At 50.9% G+C, this 13,398-nt stretch overlaps 1 protein-coding gene across 1 annotated transcript; it reads left to right on the forward strand.

Annotated features, from left to right (window-relative positions):
• Positions 1 to 8,226: 8,226 nt before the first annotated feature.
• On the forward strand, positions 8,227 to 10,944 carry LOC149324960 (uncharacterized). The gene is made up of 2 exons (XM_089564002.1): positions 8,227 to 10,190; positions 10,801 to 10,944. Exon 1 carries the CDS (start codon positions 8,531 to 8,533, stop codon positions 9,527 to 9,529), a length of 999 nt encoding a protein of 332 aa, XP_089420128.1. The 5' UTR covers positions 8,227 to 8,530; the 3' UTR covers positions 9,530 to 10,190; positions 10,801 to 10,944.
• Positions 10,945 to 13,398: the final 2,454 nt, after the last annotated feature.

Here is a 13,398-nt window from a genome sequence, read left to right on the forward strand (position 1 = left end):
CCCTGGTGACCGGGGGCCCAAATCAGGTTGCGTGGAGTTGGATCTTCGCATCGGCAGCTATATTCCAATATGCGCCAGGCAAGCGGGGGAGCCCAGCCCAACTCGTAGTTCCGACAGGCCCCTCGCGAGTCGGTGATGATGTGTTTCGACTTGGGAGTAGTGAGAGCCAGACCAATGGCAATCTCCTCCGCGTGTGTTGCGCTGTAGGCTTTGAAAGTGAGCCCGTTGACTGTGTTTGTGTTGTGTACGACTGCGGCCGTGTACCACACCCCGTGGTGTGGGCCGGCAACGTCCACGTAATACACATGTTGTTGGTTACCATAGTAACCAACTACACGCTTGACGACAACCTACACCTAATCAGTGAGTGGTATAAACAGGATTCGCTGCATAGAGGCTGGAATGAGAATAATTAGCAAGAAAAGGCGTCTTGTGGGGAAAATTCACCCATCGGATGCGCCACAACTCTGCAGCAATAGGCCAGAGTATCTTCCGCGTTTAAGCGGCATTAGGATTTAAAGCCGGAATACATAGAGCGTTTTCAGGGCTGCAAGTCGGCGATTTTCGCCCGACAGCGCGCACTCGACACCTGGCGTCGAGAAAAACGCCCGCCGCTGCCGTTCTGGACCCGCCAGTTATTTGCGCGCGGCGTCCGATGAGACTGGCCGCGGCGGCTGAAGCGAGTCAATAGCAGCGCAGAAAGCTCGCGATTCCGGTTTGGCTGAAGGGAATGTACGGCTCTGCCTCTGCCTGCCGCCGCCAACATGGGCGCCATGGCCGACGAGCTCCGCAGTGGTTTTGGCACGGAAATGTTATGGTCGTGAATATAAACTATTCATCAGACTTGAAATGCTACTTTGTTTGGAGAAGACTTCCCAATCTTCTATCGGAATGCTTGCGTTTCTTTCCTGAAGCGAATGTGTCGAAGAAAGCCGCAGCGGCTGGTGTCCGCGGCTTAGCGGGGGTCCAGAGGTACGCGACCACTTGCATTCGAGCACGCAAATTCTTACAGATACGTATGCAGGCGCGCTAAAATTCGTACACTGGTATCGAAGTGAACACTTTCCTAATTTCCTCACAGACCTCCTTGCTCAGTGGTGTTTCCCACTTGTTCATCACATTTTCTTTCGCGTCGAGGGAGACGGGGCGGCGCGCCGCCGCTTCTACACTCCGTGTATCTCCAGACGGACGTCGTGCAGCGGCGACGTTGTCTGTCGCGCGAATATCGACTAAAAAATTGGCTGAGGCTTAGCTTGGTTAAGCCCGGCTATTGCGAAAGCAATTTCCCCTGGCTGCGATTAGGTTGGCTGGTGGTGCGTCTTGGTGGTGCTCTCAGTAAGGGTTATGTTATCAAAGTTAGTTAATGACGCTTAAGCTTCGCCTTTAGGTGTGGAACGCTACAGCGTGTTGTAGCGCTGCCAGGCAGTCCACGGAACGCCACCACCCGTTCGGCGCGATGCCTTGCCCTTTGAACGCGACGCTTTTTGAGGAAAGGAAAGAATTACGCAGTAATTCTCTGTCGTCTCGGTGGACACCCGAACCGCTCCGTACAGGAAGGGAGGAACGCCACCACCCGTTCAGCGCGATGCCTTGCCCTTTGAACGCAAGGCTATAGCCCCGGCTGCGCCTGGTTTGGCTGGTCACGTAGAGCGAGCGCCTCCCCCACTGCAGGGGCTAGCGGAGACCGCAGGAGTTAGGCGCTGGGCTGGTGAAGGCACCGCCGCTTCCTCCGACGGCGCGAGATGGTCGCCCAGCTCTTCAGCGTGACGTCACAGCACCTGTTGCGCTCCTAGCGGAGAGCGCGGGATTTAGGCGCCGGTGAAGGCACCGCCGCTTCCTCCGACGGCGCGAGATGGTCGCCCAGCTCTTCAGCGTGACGTCACAGCACCTGTTGCGCTCCTAGCGGAGAGCGCGGGATTTAGGCGCCGGTGAAGGCACCGCCGCTTCCTCCGACGGCGCGAGATGGTCGCCCAGCACTTCGGCGTTACGTCACGCATGACGTCACACGGGGTTCATCTAAAGGTCATTAATGGCACCGCCGCGTCACGGCAAAGGCTTGAAAGTGCAAGTAGTATTGCTTTCGCAATAAAAACGTCGCATGTACCCCGGGCATTAGATGGCACTTATCGAGAGCCGAGAAGCGATGAATATCTTTTAAGCAGGCGTGGTCCAGCTTCTTCACCTAACAGCCCGTCACCACAGGCTTCGGCGTTCGGTGACGGACGAAGGTTATTGAGTTGACGAGGTTACGCTCTAGGCTTAAGATCGTCACTGTGCCGCCACTGAACCTGAAAGAATTGAAATACAAGCGAAATAAAACTAGCCCATCAACGTGTGCTAACTTACAGTACTCAGAGCGTACGCATCACCATAAATCACTGCGCAGCCTTCGCTTCGATTTGCTAGTGAGCGGTCCATCCTGGGGAGCGAAAATTTAATTTATTAACGATACTTCTCTCTGCAGTTGTTCTACTTCAATTTTCATTTCGTAAGCTTTGTTATTGACACCAGAGCTTGGCCGCTTAAAGGAAAGATGAAAATAACTTGTCCTTCAGCAGCTTGCAAGTTTACAAAAGAGCGTCGAGGGTGGCTTGGCGAGGATCCAAAATTTCTTCTCCACAGGCGCCAAGCTTTAGCCGAAGTGGTTTGGTTTGGTTTATGGGGTTTAACGTCCCAAAGCGACTAAGGCTATGAGAGACGCCGTAGTGGAGGGCTCCGGAAATTTCGACCACCTGGGGTTCTTTAACGTGCACTGACATCGCACAGTACACGGGCCTCTAGAATTTCTCCTCCAAAGAAATTCTAGCCGCCGCGGCCGGGATCGAACCCGCGTCTTTTGGGTCAGCAGCCGAGCACCATAGCCACTGAGCCACCGCGGCGGCAAATTAGCCGAAGTGATAACCATTTTTCTGAAGCTATAGATGTAGACAGTGACATATATTAGGCATGAAATCATTTTTTTGCATAGAATCATAAGTGAATCAATAACTGGCAGAACACCTCAGTCCAGTAAATCAACCACGTAACGGCCTATCTACTGAGGGAAACGAATTTGGAAAATATATAAAAATGAAAATTTTTTCACTCGCAATCTTGGCAAACTAATGAAAATATCGCCTGAAGGGGAGAAAGGCAATTCTGCCAAATTTACGCGGAAAATTCATTACCTCCGGTCTTGAATGAGAGGCGGCAGAAAAAGATTCTTACAAAAAAAAAATCCAGCGACGTTCAAAACAGCCGCAGCGTGTAGGACGGATGCAGTTTTTCACCGCTGCCTCTCATGTACAATATCCTTTACCAAGCACTGAACAATAGAAAAGCTAAGTGTAAGGGATCGTTAGTGTACGCGGGGTCATCGGAACGCGGCTGGGAGCGCTCAAAGCGAAGCGTCTCCTTTCTCGGAACGCGGCCGCTCGCGAACGCGCCAGGAAGTACGGGTGTCCCCCGACCCGCGGTACCGATTCGCGCACGTACTGGCACGAATGTGTATTTGTGTTTGTTTTTATGTTTATTTAGTGGTAGAGAGGGTGGTTTACCTTGTTGAAGCCGGAGGGCTGGCCATGCCCTTGAAGAACCAATCATGTTAAGAGCACAACATGATTGGAAGCTACGAAATGTGGGCCGGGCCTTTAGGGCTTTAAAACCGGGACCCGGAGCCGGAAAAAATGTTCTGAGCTAAGGCCAGGTGCTATGCATCATCGGCTATGCCGAGTAGGGGCCTCCCCTAGTGTTAGCCAGATCCACCTTTTTGATGTTATGTCTCTTTGTGCCGTTTAATTTGTCTCTAGTGCCTGAACTTGTATGCGCATTGTAAATAGCTGTACATAAACTTTAAGTATTAACTTCATCCCTGCATCTCTACTCATCGAAAGACCGTCTCTGACGGGGCACCCCTGGTGCGAAGGAACGCTTCAGTCTTCAAGTTAAACAAACCGTCTCTGGACGGGGCACCTCTGGTGCAAGGAAAGAGAACCTGTGAACCTTACTGGCGCAGTCGACGAGGATCCTGCGGCCATCGGAAGACGGCGCAGGAAGAAGATTGAAGGCAGGGAGAAAGGCGACGATCAGGCAACAGCAGCGTTCGAGAAAGGACCTGCGGAGAGACGGCGGCAAGGACGCAAGGACCACGGCAGTAGTCCAGCGACGCGGGACTGCATCCGGTCAAGAAAAGCAGCGCGTCGAGAACTTGACGGTAACCGGCGGGTCACAGCAAGTGACGACAACGTGCACAGGACCAGCGGCGTGCGACAGCTCATCGCAGCGTCCGGTGAAAGTGGCGGTGGACTGCGACGCCAAGGAGGTGGCAATGCGGATCGACGCATCGAAACTGTGAGTTTCCTTCGTCGCATTGTTCACGTCCCTGAGCATGTGTTTGAGCCGGTAGGACAGTTGAGGGGTACAGACGGCGGTATGGAGAGTTATCCAAGCCGGCCCTCACTTGATGTGAGGTACCGAGTAGAATTGGCGAAGGCGCGCTTAGCTTATCAGGCTGAGCTTGCAAAAGTGAATGGAGGAAAGGCGCCGCAATGCGAGGAAAAACCTCCGGATTTGCAGGCGTTAGAAGCAAGGCGCCAGCAGCTAGAGCTCGAGCTGGCTAAGCTCAAAGAGTCTAGGAGAGCTAGCCAACTAGCCAGGGAGAACTGCTCCGAGTCCCGAGCAGAGAGGTCGTCTTTGCTGGAAGACAAAGGATTATGCTCGTCATGCACAGGTCAGGGAAACAGCAGTGAGGACGCTGAAAGCAATCAGCCGGTATGCGGGAACGCATCTTTGTAAGGAAAGGCCGCAAAAGATTCAGGAAGTGAAAACAGGATTCCTGAAGGACGCGGAAATATCACAGCTTTTCCGCCACCGCGAGTGGCTAGCAAAGAACAGGAGCAGCCCAATTCTCATGATCTAGGGCCAATCGAGACCAAGGTGTCCGATAACAAACACGACAGCGGCGGAATTCCTGCAGGCTCTATGACTAAGATTGTGACCTCTGACACGGAGCTAGTAACAGGTGAAAAACTGGCGTTGCTGCAAACACACACTGTGTCGGCCATAGGGCAGGAAGTGCCTCGTAGCGTCAGTGATGGCAGGAGCGTTCCATCCGAGCCAGAGAACGGAGGTGGGCCTGTTGCGCCTCCGGGCGGAGCGCCGCGCAATTGTCGAACGCACCCGATGGGCGTCCGACCAGGTCCTTCGAGGAGAAGGAAATGCGTGAGGACTTGACTCAAGGCCAATTCGGATCAAGTGACTCCGAGTCACCTCATACAGCCTCAGAGTCAGATGATGCCGTGAAGCCGGCAATCGCCTATAAAGCAGGGCGCGGCAATTTCAATGTTGGCTCGTGCGGGAACGGGGCAGACGGCCGCAAGCGAGGCGAGGTAGCAGGAGACAGATGCGCGGCTTTCATGTTGAAAGCTGGTAAGTGGAACATTACGCTACGTGCTGCAGAACACCAAATCACGTGTGGTAAAAGTGGTCGCACTGACATGATTAGACTGCACAGGAGCTATGTTCCTCACGCAGTACGCGGTTCGAACCGGCGCGCCGGAGAAAGCTTGCCCTCAAGTGTGTCGAGTGCTGCGGTATTTGGACTTATCGTGGATCAGGACGTTTTCGATCCTGGAGGGCAGCAATTTTTGAATTCTTGCCCCGCTGTGGCACCGGCCTATTGAGCAAAGTAGCCATTTGGCGTTGATCGTGTCGACTGAGACGCGTGTTGGCTCGAGCGCCTGACAATAAACGTTTTCCAATCCAAAAATTGGTGGGAGTGCTACAGTGCGAAATTCGTGGCGGTGAACATGGAATATGGAGCCTGTCTTTCTAAATTTTCGTTTATGCTAATGCAGGCCGAAACATGAAACGTTGCAAATATGCATTTGAAAGCGTCTTAAGTTGGCTTTCGGCAATTTCATATTTATATAATTACGTCGTTGCGAGTGGTACCGTCGCCGAAATCCAAGTTATCTTCTACATCAACAAATACACCATCTGTATTTGATTCATAAAATGTGCCAGTGATGGTAAATATGGGATGCGAGAAAACGAACTCGATAGCCAAAATGTACTTGTGCCGTGCTGTCACCTACCTGCCTGCATGGCTGCATGGCTGCACGGGGAGAAGCCGCGTTGTGAGTCTTTTTAAAGCGTCTGCCTGCGGCGTTTTTTGATGACATGCGTGTGGCGAAACTTACTGTAGGATGAAGTGAAGCAAACGGATGTGACAGGAGGCCTGTCCTGCTTATGGCGGCTAAATTGTGTGATGTGTTTACTTTCAACCACCCTTGCCTCAAAAATGCGCCTGTATGTGCATGCTGAAAGCCACAAGGCCATTGAAATCACAGTCTTGAAGAGAGGTCAATGTTGCGACTCCTCTTTTGTGCTGCGTTCAAGTGCCTGTTGCGTCGCTAATTCTGGGGACAATGTTCCCTGTCCACTGTTTTTGCCGCCAGAAAATTCAGCGGGCATTCTTTGCACCATTCGCTGCCAAAACAGGCAGAATCACAGGCAGAGCATGCTGCGCGTGAGAGAGCATCTATGGCTAGTGAGCTCGTAAGCGTGAAGACGTGGCACCCAACGCACAAAAAACAACGGACAAGAAAAAGGCGGAACACGACGGACAGGTTCCGCCTTTTCTTGTCCGTTGTTTTTTGTGCGCTGGTTCCTTCAGAAGTATGTATTACCAACTAGCCCAACAACAAGTGTGGCACCCAAGTCGCTTCTGGCCGTATGTGTACACGTTCAATAGATTCATTGCCAACTAAGTGAAATCTGGTCGATCCATTCGCATCAGAGCAGAACCATTTTACCGCAGTATGTTTTGATTTCAGTTGCATATTTGTTAGCGTAATCAATATCGGTCGTCACGTATGCTTCTTTTATGAATTCCTTTTGTTACGTTCTGCCGGCCAAAGGCCGGCAGCTACGTCATGAAAACCAGGCCGATTCGCAGAGCAAAAAGACGCCCCTTTATTTCCAGCTCGGAGATGTATAGATAAAAGAAAAAAATAGAGAAAGAAGGAAAGTGGAACCATGTACTCATGTGGGGAGAGGCGAATGTGGCCCCGATTGTGTTATCTGCAGCACCTTTTGTGCACTTTTAGCACATTGAGAAGGACGACCGCGCCAGGATTGGGAGGTCCACATACAAAGATGGTGTATGCAGATTATTAGAGAGAACGGTCTTTCAGCGAAGAAAAGCTGGTATGCTGTCTATTGCTTTGGGCTGCTGCTTTGAAGTCTGTAAGGAAATCACTAAACACGAAATATGCGCTTAAAACCGAGTTGCTGCGGCTGAGTACGACTTGGTGGTCCGTGGGGTTGTATCCGTGTCGCGTGAAGATAATGTACACCGGTCATGACAGCATAACTGCGCATCGTCAGTAAAGATCAAATACCAAATATTTCTTTTTCAGTTCTATTTCAACGCTGCGATCACGACGCGGAAACCTAGCAATATGAGAGAAGCGGCGGTTTAAGCAAGCGCTTTCACGCACATTACGAGCATGCCGCTTTAACATGCACCAAATTTTACGTATTTATGCTAAAGACACGGATCCAGACTTACTGGACAACTGCAGTCGTTAAGATAAATACTTGTTCACTGAAATTCATATTCAAATTCATATATGAGATGTTCCATAGATCATCAGAAATGCATCGGTACCTCTAGCATAGGATGTGCATTAGATCAAATGTTTGGATATTTGACGCATCCAGGGGATATCCATCATCATATAATGTTCTTCTAATGGATATCCTAATTTGTCCATGGAACACGCTGAAGATATTCTATAGATTACCAAAAGTGCTTCTTTACCCCTACTAATGGATGCGCACTAGACCTCGCAGTTGGATATTTGTCGCATCCACTGGATGGCCACAAAAGCTCCATAGCCAGCGTTGCAGAGCAGCAATCGAGAGCTGCTGAAGCATAATACAGCCCTCTTACAGCAATACAACAGGTGCTTGCAATCAAGTGTCTGCAGTAAAGCAAGGAAGGAAAAATTAATGGCTTTTGTAATAGAACTGCACCATTTTAAAAAACAATGACAAGTTACTTAGCATCAGTGCTTTTTATTTAGAATATCTGCATCAGAAAAATCAACAAATAATTCTAGCACAGGGTGGTAAAAATGTCATAATAAAGAAAATGAGAATATGCTGTGACTCTTTTATGCTGTGTCTGCCTCTGCTCCTGTGTCTGCTCTGCTCAAGTAGCTCAAGGCCAACAGGTTACAGAACCGCCACTACGTCTTGGTTACATCACAAACGAGGAGAACGCCGCCAGGGGGCAACGCGGGTCGGACGCTCTGCACATGGGCTCCGGCTAAATGTGTGTGTTTCTCCGGAAATTTTCATCACAGCGGCCAACCAACTGTCCAAGCAAGCGCCAAACATCTCCAGGGATTCGCAAGTCCAGGTGTGTGATTTGAACTCTTCCTTGCCTGGATTCCGGCCCGGTTTTGTGCAGCCGCGGAACGCCACCTAGATAAGCCTGACGGCAGCCTCACCAACGTGCCAAGCCGGCGAGCCCGGCCTCCCCATGGAGATCCAGGTGGAGGGACGCACCGTCCCAGAACACGAACTTCAGTCCGGCGACTGGATCGCCGCGTTGGGCCGTTCGTACAAGACTCGGGCAGAAAGGCAAGCGATTGCAGCAATTACCCACAAACCGCTTCAAACGCCTGGCACCGCCGGCAACGCTCACCCAAACGGCAGGAACGCCCAGCTCTCCGCCGCGACAAACGCCGTTGCTGCGCCGCAACGGGCGCCGCCGATCACACGTGCTTCTCTCCTCGTCTCCCAGCGCAACAGACGAATACCGCCCCTGCCGTTAGAGGCAATCAGAGTTGTCTTCCGGCCGCGAGGTGAACTCCTGCTCTCTACCATGCCCGGAATGAAAATACGAGCTGCAGTTCAAGCCCAACTAACAAAGCCTCTGCCAGCCGACGCTGTGCTGCGTATCCACCCAACCAACAATACATTTACCATAGCCACAACGCACACCGAAACCGTTCAACACCTGATAGGAGTCACCCACCTGTCCATCGACGACACACGGTACGAGTGCACAGCTTATGCGGCACCGCCCCCGGGCGCCACTAGAGGAGTACTGACGAACGCCTACTATCAAGAGACGCCCGAGGAAATCTACAAATATATCGTGCAAGGGAATCCAGACCACACCATCTTGGCTGCACGCAGAATGGGGAAGACCAACTCCATCCTCATTACATTCGACGCGGACAAGGTCCCCTACGCCATCAACTATATGGGCACCATCTACAGATGCACGCCTTACAGAGGTAGCCCAGACGCTTGCACGAACTGTAGGCAACCGGGCCACCGTTACGACGTCTGTCCCTTACCAAAGACCCACCCAAGCAACCACAGATATCCGTCGGACGTACGAGCTAGATCCGAACGTCCTTTGCCGAGATTGGACGTCCATCGGACGTACGAACACAATCCGATTTCGGATATCCGTATTCGTACATCCGCCGGACGTACGGACAGTGTCCACTTTTGTATATCCGCATGAGAGACGAGGTGGACGTCCGAAGGATGTAAGGTCGAGTATTTTCCCAGGCCATGAGTATTGACGTTTTTTATTTCACAGAAAATTCGAGTCTTTCGTGTATGTATACTGTTTTATTTGCATCAGTTGGAGGGTTTGACGCGAAGACGTTTGAAAATTGGTACGATTCCACTCCTACCTGCAGTGCAAGAGCCGCCAACGAGCTAAATTTATCTAAGTGGAGAAGCAGGTGTTGCAGAAGTTTGCAAGAACTCAATGAGTAGTTTTATATTTTAAAACTTATCCAAATTAGAGGAGTTGCGCGACATGTCCATTGTTTTGCTAGCTAAACTTGCCATTGAAACCATTCGTAAGCATCAAAACTCCCGCGCATTCTGCTATCACCTTCATCATAGATGTCAGTTCGCGGTCAGACCAATCCAATCCATCAGTATACGGCTCCGTAGCGCTGTTGTTGATATGTCGCGTAGTGTTGTCGCGCAGATCTTTATAGCTCTGTTATTATAAAATGTGGCTTTGTTCGGTCTGTGGACGAAAGTTGTATGTAACTTAAGCAATTCGAAAGATACGGGAAGCGCCTGAAGCTCTTCTGGAACACCGGAATCCCGTACTGCGTCGACCTTGGTGTAAAGAAGGCTTAGTGCACATGTGATTGCCTACGAAGGTATGTATCCAGTACACTTCTTGGAACTTTGCTTCTAGGACAATGCAGCATGCTCATATAACATTCGTTCACAGGACAGTGGCAGCAGTAAGCGCGAGGAGGTGGCTTCCCCAAGTGTGTGCTGTTCTCACACTTTCGGGAGCCTACATCACACAGCTGCGGGAGCCCTCAACTCGCGCGACTAATTCCCACTCTTCTTCAGAGTTGCGGGACGGAGTATTTTCGCATCTTGTTAATTTTTAAGGCATCGCTATGTTCACTGTGCCTATATAAAGAGTGACAACGCGCGAAAGGCAGACCATAGGAAGCACGTGTAGTTCGCAGTGGTTCGCAACGGAAGCTTTGCGGCTTTCTGTGTGCAGTCGCGTACAGTGCTGCGCAGGTTAGTGCCCTAAGGCCCATGAAAATAAACAGATACATTGTCAAATATGGTGTGGAAAAGTGAGAGCTGTTATTGCCTTATATTTATTGAGGCGTTTGTTAGTGCATTGTCTGTTATACTTGCAGCATTAAACACTTCTATTAATTGGTTCCAATGTTTTTACTTGGGCTACTGCATTGTGCCATTTGTTTCACATGACTGATGTTTGCCGCGTTCTTTTTATTTCAGAAATCCTGTGGGTGGGAAGATTACGGATGTGTGTCCCAAGCTTGCCACATTTGAAGAGTCACATTTAAGAAATTTTCCGAATGTAACCCATTGCTCTGCTGATGTATCATCAACCACAATAAAATATGCGTGCTATGCATCAAATTGTTTTTGGTTTTATTGCATTGCGCGGAGTGAAAAAAGCACGCATGCACCATATATGCGAATATTCGAGAAAGATCCGCCAATGGACGTACTCAACTGGACGTCCGTCGGCGGGCGAACCGTATACCTTTGGCCACCTTTCGGACGGCCGACGGACGTCTACCGGCTGTTTGCGGATGTTCAGCGGACGTACAGAACATCCGAAATTGACCTCTGTCGGCCGTCCGAAGGATATCGGTGGTTGCTTGGGCATCTATGCCCCAGATGTGGGACACAACATCCCAGTACAGACCGACAGTGCATACCTAAATGTATCCACTGCAACGGCCCGCACCTCACGGGCACAGGACCCTGCAAGGCACGGAACCCAGGCACAAAACGGCTTCAGTACCCTGCGAAGCAAGCATTCCAACAAATAGACCAGCATCCGTCGTCTTGGCCTGCACTTACCCAGCCGCAGAAGACCTCACGGGGTCCGCCGCAAGCAAGCAGGATACATGGGCGCAGTCACCGCGAGGCTCTACACCGCCGGCGCACAGCACAATACAGCCAACCTCAACGCCGGAGAATGCAGCACAACGGCGGCTGCAAGAAGAAAACGCCATGCTCCTCCAACGCATCGCATTACTGGAAGCCAAGCTAAGTGCTACCTCTGGGGGACCATCCCCTTCTTCCTCACTTCCTTCCCCCACTTCTAACCCCACTCACGATCCTGTCTCACCAAATCAACAAGACACTAACCCTCAAAGCAATGACCATCTCCCCACCGCACCCATGCATGAGGACACAGAGCCCGATCTCGAACCGCTACCCTCCCCGAGCAATAGCGCTAGAACAAGCGTAGCTCTCTCGGATGCAGACCTCCAAGCAGTGGCAGATCGCCTTGAAAACATTCTCTGTGCTCGGCTAGAAGCTCGCCTGGTCGAACGTATTGAACACACCATAGTAACTAAGCTAGAAGCAGCGCTTTCGCAAAAAATCGATCAAATGTTCGTCCAAATCTCTACAACCTTCCATAAAGCGCTGGAAGAGCATGCAGAACGCACAGCCCGCAGATTTCAGTAAATAGAAGAGCATCTGGCTGGATTTGACAGTCACCCCTATCGTAAGCGCGAACCAAAGACACCAGAGCATCAGGACCCCCCAACCACAAACATAAGTCATACTCCTCCCACTTTAACGCAACAGGCACTCCCATCGCTGCCACATGATGGCGCCCTCTAAACCTTTATGCACGGTCTGGCAGTGGAACTGCCGGGGTTTTGGGAGAAAACGAGGGATCCTCCAGCAACTTCTACAACGTGCTTAAGGCCCGGATGTCTTGGCGCTACAGGAACAGATTAATCGCATTACCCTGCCGGGATATACGCCTTATTTAAACTCATCGGAGGCACCACACAACGTAGCATTTCTTGTTAAACGTACGTGTCCCGTATTGGTGCACAGCCTCCCCGTTTGCGACATTGACCATATCTGCATTGAGCTTGTACCCAATAACCCAAAATTCCACAGTCTCTTTATTCTAAATATTTATAGCCCCCCTAAAAGAGCTCTCCCTAACTTCGACCGGCTTTTCTCACTTATCAAACAACGTGCGCATAAGCAACCCTTGCTAATTGTAGGGGACTTCAATGCCCCACACACAGCATGGGGGTACCCTACAGACACTCCAAAGGGCCGCCGAGTCTGGCTGTCCGCACAGCAGGAAGGCTTCACACTTCTTACTGATTCCGATCACCACACTCGTGTGGGAACAAGTGTGAGCAGGGACACCACACCAGATCTCACATTCACACACTCCATTCCTGATGCAAAATGGTGCAACACTAATGAAAATGTTGGCAGCGATCACTACATTATAGAGATTACGCTCCATAGCCAAATTGGCAAACCCTCCCCTAAACACCCAACTATCACGAACTGGGAATCTCTCAGAAAATGCCGCAGCAATAGAACGCACACATCCATAACGGACATAGAGGCGTGGACCACAAAACTACAACAGGATATACGAGCAGTTACTCGCACTACCCCCCCGGATTGCCCCAGTGAGGCGGTAGACACACGCCTCTTGCGTTTGTGGGAGGCAAAAAGGGTCTTGAGCGCCGCTGGCATAAACAACGGTGGAACCGAACTCTTAAAAGAAGACTTTGTAGACTAAATGCAGAAATAGAGAGGCACGCAACCACTCTGATGAGGCAAAATTGGGAGACCTTATGCACTCGTCTGAATGGAAACATGAGTCTCTCTCAGACATGGCGCCTATTTAGGCATCTTCTAGACCCAACGCAGTCCAAAACGACCCAGAATCATAACCTCACTAAACTCATTCATGGCAGCACAATTCAACCACAGGACCTCTTACAACAGCTTAAAGACCTCTACCTTCCACCATTCCCTGCCCAAACTCACCCCGACTACGAAGGCGCCCCAAACGCACTCTTAGACCAGCCC

Source organism: Amblyomma mixtum, chromosome 10 (genome assembly GCF_055824585.1).
Source record: "Amblyomma mixtum isolate Tamu chromosome 10, ASM5582458v1, whole genome shotgun sequence".
NCBI lineage: Eukaryota > Metazoa > Arthropoda > Arachnida > Ixodida > Ixodidae > Amblyomma > Amblyomma mixtum.

What these genes read in the sequence shown, in the direction of transcription:
- LOC149324960 (XM_089564002.1), top strand. Translation starts at nt 8,531, where the DNA reads ATGGAGATCCAGGTGGAGGGACGCACCGTCCCAGAACACGAACTTCAG.